Source organism: Camelus dromedarius, chromosome 10 (genome assembly GCF_036321535.1).
Source record: "Camelus dromedarius isolate mCamDro1 chromosome 10, mCamDro1.pat, whole genome shotgun sequence".
Taxonomy (NCBI): Eukaryota; Metazoa; Chordata; class Mammalia; order Artiodactyla; family Camelidae; genus Camelus; species Camelus dromedarius.
This window is the reverse complement of record NC_087445.1, coordinates 36,677,733-36,696,163: the sequence shown is the minus strand read 5'-3', so window position 1 is coordinate 36,696,163 and position 18,431 is coordinate 36,677,733. Positions and strand designations below refer to the sequence as shown.

Sequence of the window (18,431 nt, the reverse complement as noted above, 5' to 3'; positions counted from 1 at the left end):
CTAAGTTCAAAATGGCAATAAACACACATCTATCATTCATTACTGTAAATGTCAATGGACTAAATGCTCCAATCAAAGGACACAGAATGGCAGACTGGATAATAAAGCAAGAACCTTCAATTTGCTGCATATAAGAGACCCACTTTAGGGAGGACACACACAGATTGAGAGTGAGAGGATGAAAAAAGGTATCCCACACAAATGGAAATGACAAGAAAGGAGGAGTAGCAATACTGATTTCAGACAAAATAGACTTTAAAACAAAGGCCATAAAGAAGGACATTTTATAATGATTAAAGGAGTAAAGAAGATGAAGATATTACATTCATTAATATATATGCATCCAATATAGGAGCACCTAAGTACATAAAGCAACTACTAACAGAGATAAAGGGGGAAATTCATGGAAATACAATCATTGTCTGAGACCTTATCACCACATTAACATCACCGGACAGATCTTCCAGACAGAAAATAAATAACACAACAGAGAAATTAAATGATACAATAGAAAAATAAGATTTGGTGGATATTTTCAGAGCATTACACCCCCCCCAAAATAGGATATACATTCTTTTCAAGTGCCCATGGAACATTTTCTAGGATTGATCATGTACTTGGGCACAAAAGAAGCCTCAACAATTTTAAGATAATAATTATCTCAAGCATCTTTCCTGAACACAATGTCATGAAACTAGAAATCAACTACAGAAAAACAAAGGAGAAAAAAATATCATGGAGATTAAACAACATGCTACTAAAAAACCAATGGGTCAATGATGAAATCAAAGTTGAAATTTAAAAATACCTTGAGACAAATGAAAATGAAAACATAATCACACAAAATTTATGGGATACAGCAAAAGCAGTGCTAAGAGGGAAGTTTATAGCGATACAGGCCTTCCTCAAAGAAGAATAATGTCAAATAAACGATCTAACCCACCAGCTAAAGGAATTAGAAAAAGAAGAGTAAAAAACCCCAAAAGTCAGCAGAAGGAAGGAACAAAGATGAGGGAGGAAATAAATAAAACAGATAAGAAAAAAAAAAAAAAAAGAAAAAGAAAAAGAAAAAGAAAAAATCAATCAAACCAAGAGCTGGTTTTTTTGAAAGAGTAAATAAAATCTACAAACCTCTGGTCAAACTCACAAAGAAGAAAAAAGAGAGAGCACAAATAAGCAAAATAAGAAAGGAAAATGGAGAAATTACAACCAATAACATAGAAATACAGAATATCATGAGAATATTATGAACAACTGTATGGAAACAAAATAGATAACCTAGAGGAGATGGACAAGTTTCTGGAAACATACAGTCCACCAAGACTGAATCAAGAAGAAACTGACCACTTGAACAAAACAATCACTAGAAATGAAATTGAATTAGCAATAAAAAAAACCTCCCTACATATAAAAGTCCAGGACCAGACGGCTTCACCAGGGAGTTCTACCAAACATACAAAGAACTCATACCAGTCCTTCTCAAACTCTTCCAGAAGACTGAAAAGGAGAGAATACTCCCAAACTCATTCTATGAAGCCACCATCACATTGATACCAAAACCAGGCAAAGACACTACCAAAAAAGAGAATTACAAACCAGTATCACTGATGAACATAGATGCAAAAATCCTTACCAAAATATTAGCAAATAGAATCCAACAGCACATAAAAAAGATTATACACCATAATCAAGTGGGGTTTACCCCACGGACACAAGGATGGTTCGACATACGCAAATCAATCAATGTAATACATCACATCAACAAGAGAAAGAATAAAAACCACACAATCATCTCAATAGATGCAGAAAAAGCATTTGATATAATTCAACACCCATTTATGATACAAAACTCTCACCAAAGTGGGTTTGGAGAGAACATATTTCAACATAATGAAAGCTATATAAGACAAACCTACAGCCAGCATAATACTCAACATTGAAAAACTCAAAACCTTCCCACTAAAATCTGGGACAAGACAAAGCTGCCCACTATCACCACTCCTATTCAACATAGTCTTGGAAGTCCTAGCCACAGCAATCAGGCAAGAGAGAGAAATAAAAGGGATCCAAATTGGAAAAGAAGAGGTAAAATTGTCACTATATGCAGTTGACATGATACTATATATAGAAAACCTTCAAAGGCCCACACAAAAACTACTAGAACTAATCAAAGAACTCAGCAAGGTAGCAGGTTACAAGATTAACGTACAAAAACCAGTTGTATTTCTTTACACTAACGATGAATCAACAAGAAAAGACAGTAAAGAAACAATCCCCTTTAAAATAGCACCCAAAGTAATAAAATACCTAGGAATAAATCTAACCAAGAAGGTGAAAGACTTATACACGGAGAACTATAAAACATTGATTAAGGAAATTAAAGACTTAAAAAAATGGAAGGATATCCCACACTCCTGGTTTGGAAAAATCAATACTGTTAAAATGGTCATACTGCCGAAGGCAATTTACAGATTTAATGCAGTATCTATCAAACTACCCAGGACATATTTCACAGAATGAGAACAAATCATAGTAAAATTTATATGGAACCACAAAAGATCTAGAACTGCCAAAGCATTACTGAAGAAAAAGAGGCTGGAGGAATAACCCTCCCAGATTTCAGACAATACTACAGAGACACAGTAATCAAAAAAGCATGGTAATGGTACAAAAACAGACATATGGACCAATGGAACAGAACAGAGAGCCCAAAAATTAACCCACAAACTTTTGGTCAACTAATCTTCGACAAAGGAGGCAAAATATACAATGGGATAAAGATAGTCTCTTCAGCAAATGGTGCTGGGAAAACTGGACAGCAGCATGTAAATCAATGAAGTTAGACTCCTTTACACCATACACAAAAATAAACTCAAAATGGATCAAAGACTTAAACACAAGACAAGATAAAATAAACCTCCTAGAAGAAAACATGGGCAAAACATTATCTGACATACATCTCAAAAAATGTTCTCCTAGGGCAGTCTACCCAAGCAATAGAAATAAAAGCAAGAATAAACAAATGGGACCTAATGAAACTTACAAGCTTTTGCACAGTAAAGGAAACCATAAGTAAAACAAAACGACAATCTACAGAATGGGAGAAAATTTTTGCAAAAGATTAAACTGACAAAGGCTTGATCTCTAGAATATATAAGCAGCTCATATGACTTAATAAGAAAAAACCAAACAACTCAATCCAAAAATGGGCAGAAGACCTAATCAAGGAATTCTCCAATGAAGACATACAAATGATCAAAAGGCACATGAAAAAATGCTCAGTATCACTAATTATCAGAGAAATGCAAATCAAAACTACAATGAGGTATCACCTCACACCAGTCAGAATGGCCATCATTCAAAAATCCACAAATGACAAATGCTCGAGAGGCTATAGAGAAAAAGGAACCTTCCTACACAGCTGGTGGGAATGCCAGTTTGGTGCAGCCACTGTGGAAAACAGTATGGAGAGTCCTCAAAAGACTAGGAACAGACTTAGCATATGACCCAGGAATCCCGCTCCTGGGCATATATCCAGAAGATACCCTACTCAGAAAGACACCTGCACCCCAATGTTCATAGCAGCATTATTTACAATAGCCAAGACATGGAAACAGCCTAAATGTCCATCAACAGATGACTGGATAAAGAAGAGGTGGTATATTTTTACAATGGAATGCTATTCAGCCATAAAAATAACACCATACGTAACGCCATTTGCAGCAACATGGATGTCCCCGGAGAATGTCATTCTAAGTAAGCCAGAAAGAGAAAGAAAAACACCATATGAGATTGTTCACATGTGGAATCTGGAAAAAAAGACAAGACAAAGACAAAGACAAATGAATATAAATACAAAACAGAAAGAGACTCATACACATAGAATACAAACTTGTGGTTGCCAGAGGGAGGGAGGTGGGAAGGGACAGATTGGGAGTTAGAAAATTGTAGATACTGAAAGGTATATATAGAATAGATAAACAAGATTATACTGTATAGCATAGGGAAATATATACAAGATCTTGTGGTAGTCACGGTGAAAAAGAATGTGATAATGAATATATGTTCATGTATAAATAAAAAATTGTGCTCTACACTGGAAATTGACACATTGTAAACTGACTATAACTCAATAAAATTTTTTACAAATGTAATTTGTTATGACAATAACAAAGGAAGAAGGGAATGGAGCCATATGGGAACATAGCTTAATATACTACTGAAATTAAGTTCACATTAATATGAACTAGATTATAAATTAAGATGTTAATTATAATTCTAAAGGCAGCCACTAAGAAAATAGCTCAAATAATACATAGTAAAGGAACAAAGGAATTAAAATGGTACAAGAGAAAATATTTAACATAAAAGCAATAATGGAGGAAAAACAGAAAAGTCATAGGACAAATGAAAACAACTCAACAAAATGGCACATGTAAAATCTTAGTAATTACATCAAATGCAAATGGATTAAACACTCCAATTAAAAGGAAAACACAGACAGAATGGACCAAAAAACTACGATCCAACCAAATACTGTTTTTAAGAAACACATTTTACATTTGAAGACAAACAGGTTTTCAGTAAAAGGATGGAACTCTTCTACATAGTCAAACAGAACTCTGTTTTCCCTGTCCTAGCAATCCTCAGTTCAGTAAAAAGTAACACTATCCATCACTTGTGAAGTCAGAAAGTTAGACTGGATCCTTGATTTTTACACAGTATGATCCTTATATCTACTCTCTGAGCAAATTTTGTTGGTTCAATTTTCTATATTTATCAACTGCTACCACCCTAGGTGAAACCATCATCTCTTGCCTAGACTACTGTAGCAGCCTCCTAACTGAACTCCCGGCTTTTATTTTTGCCTCATATGGGGCAAAAATTAACTACAGTCCCTTCTCCATAAGGCAATCAGGAGTTCTTTAAAAACATATATATACATGAAACACTGTTTCTCTATGGCTTAAAAACTTCCAGAGCCACCTCATAGTTTCTCACTGCACTTAGAATCAAGTTCAATTTCCATTCTTTATCTTCAAGGGTTTTCTAATACAGTCTCTGCCCACCTCTTGTAGCTGCTACTTCTCAAGGACATTACAGTCATCCCTTGATATCCTCAGGGCATTAGTTCTAGGACCCTGCCATTCCCCTCACTTTCCTATATTGCTACCAACATTAACAGATGCTCCAGTCCCTTATATAAAATGGCATAGTATTTGCATATAACCTACATACATCATTATTATAGGATGCAAAAGTACATCATTACTGCAGTTTAAAAGCTGTACATAAGACATATTTTGTTTTTACTATGTTTTTACTAAATGATCTATTCCTTATCCCAAGGTTAAGCATGAATACAATTAGGTTAAATGTTTAAAAAAAAATTCAAAACTTTAAATCATCTCTGAATTACTTATAATACCTAACACAATGTAAATGCTGTGTAAATAGTTGCCAGGCTACGGCTAATTCAAGTTTTGCTTTTTGCAACTTTCTGGAATTTTTTTTTCCTGAATAATTTTGCTCAGTGATTGGCTAAATCCATGAATGCAGAAACTATGAATGTGGAGGGTCGACTGTATCAGACCCAAGAAGACAATGAAGCAGAACAGTCAAAGTGTTAAGAAAAAAAACTGTAATTTAGAATTAAATATCCAGCCACATTAATATTCCAGGTGACTGCAAAAAAGGTATTTTTCAGCACAAAAGGACTCAAAGTTTATCACCTAAAGAACTTCTCTAAAACACCTACAGAAGACGGCCAGTAAGAAAAAATAACAAAAAATCCGCACATCCTCAAAAGGAGCCAGAAGAAGTGTGATATAACAGTAACATGATCAAATAAACCAATAAAACATACTATTAACTCTAAATACAGTGAAAAATAACATCTCAAATAACTGACAAAATTTCTGATGACAATGGCATAGGGTGGCGGAAGAAATAAAAGCATGCTAAGATTCTGATATCATTTAAGTGCAAGAATAAGACGACTGATTAACTTAAAAGTATGTTATTTAAACTTTAAGAGTAATCAATAGAACAGGCTTAGAATATACAACTTCAGAAAAAAATGGAATAAAAACTTTGATCAACAGCAACAGAAAATAAAAAAGGGAGCAGGAAGAATCAAACAAAAAGCACAGTAAGTAGAAAACAATGATAAATATAAGCTGGTTAAACTCCTTTACTGTATGAAACAGTGTCTCACACCAAACTGAAAAAAATTAGAAAGCAAAATCCAGTATATGTTATTTATAACAGGTAAAATAAATCAAAACATGAAAGAACAAACAACAAAGCTTTAAAATCTAAAAAGCAAGAACTAATACAATTACAAGGAAAACTAGACAAATCTACATTCACAGGAGGTACTGATACTTTAAAATGGATAAATCAAGTAGATAAAAAAAAAGGAAATAGAATATTTGCATAATATAATTATAGTAAGCCTGAGATACATACATATATATATAAAACCACACCTAAAGACAGAATACACATTCTTTTTGAATATATGTAGAACATGTATAAAACCAAATATAAAAGAGGTTTCAAAAAACTCTAAGTCATTTAGTCCATATTTATTAACCACAAAGCAATATAAGTAGAACTATACATCTTTTAAAAGGCTTAAAAAATTCCATATCCACAGAAATTAAAACAGTAATAACTCCCATATAAATTTAATTAAGATCAGAATTATAAGATCATAAGCCAAAAAACAATAAAAGCACCTATCAACACATGAGATGTAGTCAAATGATGAGGAAAAAATGTATACCCTAAACTGTATTTATTAAAAATAAAAAAAAGAAATTCAAGAACTTATAAAAGTGACAAGCCCTGGCAATTATGGTAAGGGGAAAAAAGAGAAAATCAGGTTCTAAGAATACTAAACTACTTACAACATCTTGCATAACAATAAAAAAATAGTTAAAGATGGAACAAAATAAATTCTTAGGCCAATCTCATATGGTGCAAAAAATCCAAAATACAACATTTTCTAGCTGAATCCAGCAATGTACTAAAATACCAAGTGAGATTTATGACATGAATGCAAGGATAGTTCACAGTTAGACAACCTATCAACCTGTTTGGGGTTTTAAAGATGAATGTGCCCTTTCCCCTTCTAAACTCTAACTACATAATAGAAATGGAGCATAAAGGGTTCAATCTCACAAGGACAAAAGGAATAAGGGAGAAGACATCAACAACTAGAGATTTCAATGAATATTCAGAAGAGTAAACAGAGAGACAACTAACTTAGCAGCCTATTATAAGAACCACAGAGCAAAGGGTGAGTGAAAGAGAAAGGAACAAGAAAAGAGCTGACTCATCTTACAAAAAGAAAAATCCTAGATACTCTTGGAACTAGGGAAATGTCAAACAGAAAGACTTCACATATTAAGGAAGATTTCTGTGGAAATTTTTATTTTACCTTGGGGAAAGTAGAGTGTACCATGGGGAGTTACTTCTGAGTTCTAAGTCATTTAATTCTGTTGAGCCATTAGTTCTCCACCAGCTATTTGGATGTAGTATGATTGCCCTGTACATACTTTAGAGGAGTTTTGAGAGGGAAGATTTTGCTATGAATACCTTAAAGTAATGTTGAGACTTCTGAGGAATAAAAAAAAAAAAAAAAAAGGTATCACACAGAACAGAATTACCCCTACCTTCCCCACCTCCAATCCCACTGCCTCTACATCCCCTCTATACACATACCTTGTGCACTAATACAGGCAAACAAACTTCTGTCAAGAAAATTTGAGGTTTATTCTATGGAGAAATTAAATAAGAGAGAATTGGGACTTGAAGATAAAGGCACAGAAAAAGGGGTAAAAACTGAGAGATTAACGTAATGCTTCAAACACCAGGAAATGCTTCAAGTTACACATTTACCCTTAAGACAGGTAATTCAAACTTCATTTTCTGAATAGTCCTGGAGAATAGAACCCTAAAGACACCTGGGGATCTCTTAGTTACAAAGCCCACTTTCTTGCCCAATCATCCTAAAATAATTTTGCCATCAAGTCCTACCCATGCACAAAGAATTTATAATCAGCTTTGTAATACCCTACTCTGAATGTAAACAAACAGAATAAAATCCCTTATAATTTCTGCTATTAACAAAATCACCACACTATTAAAAAACTATTAGCCATCCAGCTACAAAGATTATAACACATGTATATGAATAGTTTTGAGCAATTTTTCCCAATTAGCCTCTCTACAATGGCTATACTTCCAAATCTTAGTTCCCCTCACTGATTAAGACAAGAAATAGAGAATGAGGAGGATCTTAGACAATTCCCAAAACATGAAGTTGTCTCATAACCCATACCTGAACACAAGTTAGGGCAAATTAGCATAACAAAAATTTCAACATAAGATCTTACCTGTTTATCTTTTCTTTCTATAATATCTTGCTTTTGCTTGCATTTTTGAGATGTCTCTTTAATATCTATTGCCTATAAGATTGAACCAAAAGAGGGGAAGTTAGTTAAAAACTCAAGCAAGCCAATTATGTTGCCATGTTCATCTAAATACTAAGTTCTTAACGTAAGTTAACCCACAATGCTTTTCCATGATTGAATTCATAACAACACCCAAAATACCAACACTTATTTGCAAATATATAAAATGTTATTCCTATTGATATGAAAAATAGCTGCAAGCAATATGCATAGGTATGTTTCTTTATCTCTTCACATTTATTTCCTCATGCTATTTTATCCTAAAAACAATCCTACAGAATAGCAGGGTCTATGGTTTAAACCATTCTCAAAGTAACATCTAACTCCAAAATCTCCCCTAAAGGTTAAAAGCCACGATCACAAAAGTTTTAAAGTTATATTTTCAAAATACAGGGAATATTCCATATGCCATTATACTACTTATTCCTAAAAAATCAAGTTTTTTATATTACACTCCTTCAAAAGGGTACATAACTACAAACCACATATGATAAATTCACAAAAGGAGTTCATTATGTTTAAGAACACTACCCTGAATCCTCTTCTAACTGAAACAATCACATTTCATTTTTCTTTTTTTATACCTTAGAATTTCTATAAAGTAGTAAGCCTCGAACAATGATGATTAGGATCTTTAAAGCCCTGTGCTAGTAGAGTTCCTAGTAAAAGTTTAAGAACCAAAGCTATAAGTAAATCTACAAAATATTTTTAAAAATCTGTGAAATATTTTTTTGTATTTGCTAAAATAAAATACAGGGACTCCAAAACTGAGCCAGAAAAGTACCTTCTCTTTAATTCGAGCCTCCAAATTGTAACGTTGCCTTTCAATTTCTTCAATTCGATGTGTCATAGGAATCTGACCTTCTTTAAGTTTTCTGACCTCTTCCTTCACTCTGTCACGAGCTAGTTTTACTTCTTCATATTCCTGACGAACATTTTCATATTCCTTGTGATGAGTTCAAGAAAGAGAAGTTAATGCACTACTAGCTTAAAGTAACACATATACTAAAGTCAAGGTACAGGCAGAAACTAAATTTATGAAAAGACAGCTTTACATCTCTTTGGCAGGTCCATTGCTAAAAAAAAAAATGCCCTCTAAAACAACTTCAGAAATAGTAAATACCAATATTAACGACTGACTCACTGATATTCATTGAGCATTTATCACTAGGCTGGACTCTATGACTTCCATCTCTTCCTGTTTCTAAAACTTACATCCAAATGGATACTAAAGTGAGGATCTCCTCTAGTCTCTCAATAAGGGATTCAAAAACAAAAGAAGCAAAAGAAACTCAGTAATGAAAAATAAAAATGAAAAAACAAAAGGAAAATGGCTCAAAAGAAAAATAAAATGAAGCATCCAGGTAAAATGCTGCTTGTCAAGTCACAGGAATTAATATTTGTTTAAAAAAATGGAGTGCTAAGAGAGCATATAGTAAGAATGAATGGTAATAAGAGAAAACAATATAATCATTAGAGTAAATTTTTAAAAAGGGAAAAAACTGAAAAAAGATTGAAATTAGTCTTAAAAGGAGAAATCAAAAGACTTCAAAAGGCAAAGCAGAATAACAATGGACACAGGAAAAATGTAATCAAAATGAGATAAAGAAATGAAAAAGTTTAAGAATAATGGAATTATGAGAAAGAGTAAAGTGAAGCAGGGGTGGGGTGGGGTGGAGAAGGTCGCAGATATAGCCACATACTTTCCTAATCTAATAATTATTCCCATTCTAGCTTTAAAAACATTAAACTTTCTTATTTTGTTGCACTCACTGAAAAGTAACGCATTGAGGGAAATGAATCTTTAGCCCAAACTGTGGTTCTAAGTAATAAAGTATACATAACACAGTGATCAAAAACAGTAGCCTCAGTAAAGTTATAAGCATATGAGTGGAAGATTACAGTTAATATCCTTCAGCTTCTTCTGTAGCTGAAGTTGATAACAGAAGCACCCTCCAAGTAAATTCTCAGTGACCCAAGGACGCTCAAAAGATTTAATTTTCCATATGTAAACATTTTTAACTCATCAACATTTTATTAAAAAAAAAAAACAACTATCTGTTGAGGACTCAAATCTGGAAGAATTAAGGACACAGACAACTGTTTCCTGTTAAACAACAACAACAACATAGCACACAGCTATATAACATCACCAAGAAAGAAACAGATAAATTTTATTACGTGTGATATGTGAAACAAAAATGAACAAAAGCACCTAATTTGAATACACACTAATTAATGCCTTCTTTATAACTTTTGTTACTTAAAGAAACATTATTTTGCCTTTAACAACTAGACTTACCACCCATGGCCTTTTTGCTTCAAGCATCTCAATCAAATCTAAATGTCGCTTACGTTCATAGAACCTTTCCACATCTTGTTTATATCTTTCATTCCTCTGAATCATTTTCTCCAGATATTCAGTTTTCTCTTTGCATGAGGTCTAAAACAAATATTTATTTAACAATTAGTTTAACCAAAAAAAGACAAGTCAAATCTTTTAATAATGAAAAATGTACAGTCCTAGCAAAATTTCACAATAAAGGACTCAGGCATTTTTAAGAACTGTGTAAAACTAATGTGCACACCTGAGTTCCTGTCTAAGCTGTACAATTTATTAGTCATGGGACTGTGAGGAAGCCCTGCCACATCTCTAAGCCTGGATTCTTCTTGTCTAAAAAGAGAAAGATCTGCCCAACTGACCACAAGGGTAGAAGCAACCTGACCTCCTATAGGTGAAAGCTGAACAAAAGCTGTAATGTGACATACAAATGAAAAGTGGTATTATTATGATTAGCATGTCATGAATACCCATGACTTAAGGACTTAGAAATGAGATGAAGGAAAGCTAAAATTCAATCTCTATACTGCAAATTAAAAAATGCAAAGATGGACTGAGAACCTAGAATACATGCTTGTTTTCTTTCAGAGGATGGTATAGGTAGTTTCAGTGGGGAGTATTATATTGTTTGATGTGAAAGAGAATAAAAGGACTGGAAATATCTGAAGTAGGACAACAGAAGTACAACTCCTTTGTCCATTCACTCTGAGTAAGTATAATATTGAAACAGCATTAAATTATAACAAAACATTGTCACGTACAGACAGTTACAGTTTAAGAGCAAGTATCTGTTTATGAGAATTCTTATCACAAAATTTACTGAATTTATTTTAGTTGTTGAGATATGGAAAATGATTCACTAAATAATACATCTTTTCAAATGATATGCTATAGAAGGACATTTAATTTTTATGTTTATTAAAGGTGAAAATAAAAGTTGAACACTGCAACTAAATAGTTTTTTTTTTTTACAAAGTCTACCTTATACAGCTGAAAAAATATGAGAAATGGCTAACAGAGATGGTGTATTAAAGTCTAAATGATGCCTGCTGTATTATCCAAAGCCTTACATTGCTTGACATATGGTAGGTGTTCAATATATATTGAACGAATAAAAGAATACTGAAACTTCCTGAGAGAAAAAAATTCTTTATAATACTATTATTGGTTATTTAGAAATTCAATTAGTAACATGTATTTGATGAAATGATAGTTAATTTTTCAAACTTTATATCAAATCCATTCTCACTTTTTGTCACCTAATTTAATTAATGTTAGCAATAAAATCCTGGATGGAAAAAACCACAAATACATGAATTCACTCAACGAATCAGAGCTACTATTCACTCTCCCACATTCTGAGACATGGACATCAATGAGACAATAAAAATAAGTTGTCTATTTATAAATACCTCTAGTTGTTTTTCTTTCTCCCTGAAGTTTTTGAGATCACAGTGGTATCTGTGCATTTCTGGAGGACCAACTGACTTCTCAGTAGCTTCAAGGAGTTCAATTTTACTGAGTTTAGCAAATTCTCCAACTTTATCCTACAGCACAAAACTTAAACATCAGCTACCATCATTTATAAATATGTTCAAAACATATTTCACTCAATGATGCCTGTCAAGATGAAACTCATTTAAAAGAAAAAAGCCTTTAGAGATGGGAATCTTAATATAAATGCCGTTCTTTCATGTATTATTCTTTAAAATAATAAAAATAAACTTAGGGTATAAACTATCATCTCTTTGAAAACCTTAAAAAATTTCACTGTCAATATTTCTAGGTTAAAATGTTTATATATAATAAATAGTTTGAAAATAAAAGAAAAAATACTCCCCTGGATTGAAATGATCATTATCTACCACACATCAATTGGATTGGAATATTAGAAGTTTTTTTTTTTTAAAGGGCAATTTTAAACATCTACTTCTGGAGACAGTCTCATATCAGCTGATAAATGCTTCCAAATTTTAACTTATAGCTAATTTGGACATAATAATCAAATCATCATTGCTTCTGAAGAAACAAATGAACTATAATTCAGTCATTAGACAGCATTCAAAGACATTATCAGGATGCTTTATTTTTACTAAACAAAATATAAAAAGTTTTTAGAACGTACACCTATAGATTTAATAGTCTTAGTGTATAAAATATTTTATACAAATACACTAAGTTGTTTAACAAAATTTTAAGAGCCTACAGATGGAAGCACACAGCTATTCAGGTTACTCTCTGTACTTAAAAATAATACCTTTATTTCCTTTACAGTACTTTCACAGACCTACTAATTGAAAATTTCCAAATTACTACAAATTAGTAAGATTATACTGTAAGAGATGAGATGCTACCATTGACAGAGAACTTTTGTAAGTATTAAGACTGCTATGCTCATTTTGAATAGTAACCATTACAATAACCCTTAAAAATATTTACATTCTCACGACATAAAGAAGAAACATTATACATAAAATTTTCTTATCTTTACATTTAAGTTTCTCATACCTGAGGTAGAAATTGGCAAAGATTGCCCACTTGAATATTTAAGGCTGCAACTTGCTCTTCTACTACTTTCTGGGTTGTAGATTTTTTGTTGATGAACCAAAAGGACTGATTTTTTGCCACATCAATCTCACGAGTGATTATAAGATTGCCAGAAGTCCTGAACCTAGTTTAAAAAAATTTTTTTAAATCTTTATATTCAAAATACATACATTATTTTAGAAATGAAATTTCTAAAATTCTCCTGCACCAAAGGTTGCCAGATAGGATTTTAACTATAATTTTTGTTCCTTTTGATATTTTGGACCCTCAAAATAAGGAAAGCCTGACATTTTATTAGTGATAATACATAATTGATCATATGTAAGTTATTACTCTTTCAACATTTGAAATTAAACTGTTAAAAATAAAATTAAAACAAATGCCAGTACAAATTGCCAAACACTGCCAGAGGATTCACATATCTGGAGTTATTTATCCTCTAATCATTATGCTACTCTCCAATCACATGCGTTGACTGCAATTCAAAATGGGCCAGTACATAACCGTTAAACCTTGAAACCCTCTCAACTTGAAAAACGCAGGAATGTAAACCAACTCTTGCATGTGCATTTCCAGAACATCAAAACTGCCCATACAGGTGGCCCATGGCTCCTGTACTCCACTGCTCTAAATTCAGAGGGGCCTATATTGCGTGACTATTAAGCAACATTAAACAAAAGAAAATCTGAAAGAAGAGTATTTACTTATTTCTTGCTTTTAGGAGTACTACTGCTCCACACCTCCCATTTATTCATCCATCTTCTTCATTGGCAATCAGCAGCATGTGGCAGAAAGATAAATTATTGGTATCCAATGGCTAAATGAAAATGTAAATGTTGTGTGTGTGTGTATGTTATACTATAATTAGAATTTTTCAAACAATAAGATTTTAGGACTTAAAAAAAGTAGCTTTAAACTTTCACTTCTAGCAGCATATCTAATGAAGTATCCTTCTTGATTCTCTTGCTGTAAACAATTAAAAATAAGATATAAAATACTAAAATATATTTGTAAATGTATTTATAAGTTAGCATCAAAGTAAGGTATTCTGGCCAAAATTCCAGTGCAGGCAGGAACCCGGAAGTGGAAAAATGAAACTGCCTTTTACCCTGAGGGTATGTGGCCAACCAGGTGGTAACCTTGCACATTCATTTTTATGATCTCCTGAGAGAGGGGTGTTGCAGACAAAGCCCAGAGTTCTCCAAGGTGGAGAGTTTAACAGAAACCATCCCCCAAAGGCTATACTCTCAGTGTGAGGATAAACTAGAAATTACTCCATCACCACCACCATTAGCAATAGCAAGGTAAACTCTGTCTCAAGCTATGCCTTGAACTGTGAAACAAACAAAAAATTCACCCTAAGAGTTACTAACCCAAATCAGTCTTAAATAGATTTGTACCTGAAGTTACATGACATACCTAAGGAAGTTCAAAACCCCTGAAATTGAGAATTCTGCAAACTGTGACCCTGGTTTAAAAATATCCAATGGTTTATAACAAAAATTCACTCTGCAGGGAATCTACCTTTATCATCAAAGAATTTAATGCAGATGAAGTTCCAAGAGAAAGGAACAGCTTTCTGGAAAAACACACAAGAAAATAAAGCATCAAGAGTAAGTTAGAAATAGAAAGTAGAATCATACCGGAATAGACTCAAGTATAAAATAAGTATGTTTACTATATTTTAAGAAATAAAAGATTGAAAATATAAGTAAAGAACAAGTAGATCTGAAAAAGAACCAAAGAGAAATGGATCTAGAATGCAGTACAGAGACAAAAAAATGAAAAGAAAAAAAAAAAAAAAGAGAAATTTGAGATTTCCAGTCAAGATGGTGGAGTAGTAGGACCATGAGCTCGTCTCTCCTCGTGACTATAATGAAACCACAAATGACTGCTAAACAACCGTTGAAAAAAAGACTGGACTCTAACAAAAAAGATCTTCTTCAACTGGAAACATAAAGACGGAACCACAGCAGGACGGTAGGAGGGGCTGGAGATATAATCAGGCCCCATACTCCCCACTTCCCGGGGTGGGCAATCCATAAGCTGAAGAATAATTAAGTCACAGAGGCCCTCCCACAGGAGTGAGAGTTGTAACTCCACATCAGGCTCCCCAGCCCAGGGTTCCAGCACTGGGAGGAGGAGGAGACCCCAGGACATCTGGTTTTGAAGGCCAGTGGGGCTTAACTCCAGGAGTCCCATGGGACTGGGGGAAACAGAGACTTCATTCTCTTGGGACATGTACACAGAGTCTCACATGAGCCAGGTAGGTCCAAAGGCAGAGGCAGTTATTTCATAGGAACCTGGGCCAGACCTCCCTGCTGGTTTTAGAAGGTCTCCTGGGGACATAAGGGATGGCTACAGCTCACCCAGGGGATACAACAGCTGGTGGTAGACATTCCAGCAGTGTTCATCTACATGGGCTTTCCTGGAGGCTGATAGCACCAAGACCCAGCCCCACCCAACAGCCTGTAGGGAAGCCTCAGGCCAAACAACATACTGGGAGGGAACACAGCCCCACCCATCAGCAGACCTCCTACCCACCAGGCGTCCAGGACCAAGCTTCACCCAGCAGTGGGCAGGCACCAACTCCTTCTGCCAGAAAACCTACGTAAGCTTCTAATCCAGCCTCATCCACCAGGGGGCAGATAGCAGAAATAAGAAAACAATCCCAAAGCCTGTGGAAGGAATCCACAAACACAGGCCAGACTCTACACTGGGACCAGCTGGACCCTGGCTCTTGGGTGACAAAACAGGAGTGTACTGCTGGGACGCACAGGACGTCTCCCACAAAGGGCCACCTCTCCAAGGTCGAGAAACTAACTAACCTACCTAAAAACACAAACAGAAAAACAGACAGTATGAGGCAGCAGAGGAGTATCTCCCAGGCCAAGGCACAAGATAAAATCCCAAAAGAAATAAGTGATAAGGAGATAGGCAATTTATCTGAGAAAGAGTTTAAAGTAATGATGGCAAAGATGTTCAGAGAACTCAAGAGTATAGATGCAAGAGCATAGTTTTTAGCAAAAAGTTGGAAAATATAAAGAATACCCAGAATTGAATAAAATCACTGAAATGAATAACACACTAGAAGGAATCAAGAATAGACTAAATGAGGCAGAAAAATGGATCAATGAGCTAAAAGACAGATTAGTGGTAATCACTACTGCAGAACAGAAAAAAAAAAGAATGAAAAAAATGAGGATAGTTTAAGAGAACTCTGGGACAACATGAAACACATCAATATTCACATTATAGAGGTCCCAGAAAGAAAAGAGAGAAAGGACCTGAGAAAATTTTTGGAGAGGTAATAACCAAAAACTTTCCCAACTTGGGAAAGGAAACAGTCACCCAAGTCCAGGAAGCACAGAGTGTTCCCACACAGGATCAGCCCAAAGAGGAACACACCAAGGCACATAGTAATCAAATTGACAAAAATTAAGGATAAGGAGAATATATTAAAATTAGCGAGAAAAACAACAAATAACATGCAAGGGAACTCCCATAAGGTTATCAGCTGATTTTTCAGCAGAAACTCTACGGGCCAGAAGGGAGTGGCACAATATATTTAAAGTGATGAAAGGAAAAAACTGACAACCAAGAACATTCTATCCAGCAAGGCTCTTGTTCAGATTTGATGGAGAAATCAAAAGCCTCACAGATAAACAAAAGCTAAAAGATTTCAGCACCACCAAACCAGCTTTACAGCAAATGTTAAAGGAACTTCTTTAGTCATCAAACCATAACGAAAGAAAACAAAAAGCAGACAGACCAAAAAAAAAAAAAACCAAAAACCAAAAACCAAAACCCTACAAAAGATTGCTTTGGCAGTTTGGGACCTTTTATGATCCCACATAAATTTTTGAATTCTTTGTTCTAGTTCTGTGAAAAATGTCATTGAGTATTTTGACAAGGGTTGCACTGGATCTGTAGACTGCTTTGGGTAGTACAGCCATTTTGATAATGTTGATTCTTCTAATCCAAGAGTACAACATATCTTTCCATTTCTTTGTATCTTCTTCAATTTCCTTCATCAATGTTTTAAAGTTTTCAGAGTATAGGTAACCTCTTTGGTTAAGTTTATTTCTAAGTATTTTGTTGTTTTTGATGCAATGGAAATGTTTATGCTAGTTAAAAATTCTGGCTTTTGAAGTGAAAAGAAGAGGAAAAAAAGTGAATGAAGGGCCACAAATGGCAAGATATCCTTTTTTATGGGTGAGTTATATTCCATTACATATATATGCAGCAACTTCTTTATCCATTCATCTATTGATGTGCACTTAGGATGCTTCCATATCTTGGCAATTATAAAGAATGTTGCTATTAACAGTGGGGTGGATGTATCTTTAGTTATCAAAGGAATAAAGCCAACCACAAACTAAGTTTAAAAAGCTAAAGCTCTAAATGTTCTTAGAAACAATGAACAGTACATATATGTAAATTTTTAAAATATGGGCAGCATATTGTGTATATGTATTTACAGGCAATATACTGTGTATATGCAGTCAAACTGTAACAATTCTACGTAATAAAACTGAAAAATGGAAAAAAGAATGAAAAATTTGAAAGATGTTAAGAGACACTGACGACCAAGAAAGCCTAACAATCTAGTAAGTTTTCTGGAAGGAAAGGAGACAGATAATGGGTCAGTGGCAATACATGTAGAGAAAACAGGTTAAGAATTTTCTGAGCCATAGATTTGAGAAGCTCCTTAAATCTGAAGCTAAATAAATAAATAAATAAATTCATACCTAAATATATGTGAAGCTATGTAACACCAAAAACAGAGGTATGATTTCAAAAGCCTCTTGAGAAAAAGGGAATTACTATCCAAGAAACTAAGATTAGATTCACAGCAGAAGACAATGGAATTACACTTTGTATGTGCTTAAAAAAGAAAAAAAAAAACCAAAAAACTTTCAGTGTAGAATTTTATATCCAGTAAATACATCTTTAAGATTTAGAGCAAAATATTTACAGACAAATCAAGTGTTCCACTAGATAAGCCTCATTAAAAGAAATGTCCTCTGGAAGAAAGAGATCCCAGAGGGAAGAAAAGA

General features: G+C 33.9%; 1 protein-coding gene across 2 annotated transcripts in view; it reads right to left on the bottom strand.

The window, feature by feature from the left end:
• Positions 1-18,431, bottom strand: part of SMC5 (structural maintenance of chromosomes 5) — an 87,838-nt gene that overhangs the window by 45,154 nt on the left and 24,253 nt on the right. For both annotated transcript variants that reach the window (XM_010999868.3, XM_031449847.2), the window contains exons 4-8: positions 13,333-13,495; positions 12,237-12,371; positions 10,786-10,926; positions 9,268-9,429; positions 8,406-8,477 (exon numbers count right to left, since the gene is read on the bottom strand). In XM_010999868.3, coding sequence (XP_010998170.2) covers positions 8,406-8,477; positions 9,268-9,429; positions 10,786-10,926; positions 12,237-12,371; positions 13,333-13,495 — 673 coding nt within the window. The remainder of the gene's footprint in view (positions 1-8,405; positions 8,478-9,267; positions 9,430-10,785; positions 10,927-12,236; positions 12,372-13,332; positions 13,496-18,431) is intronic.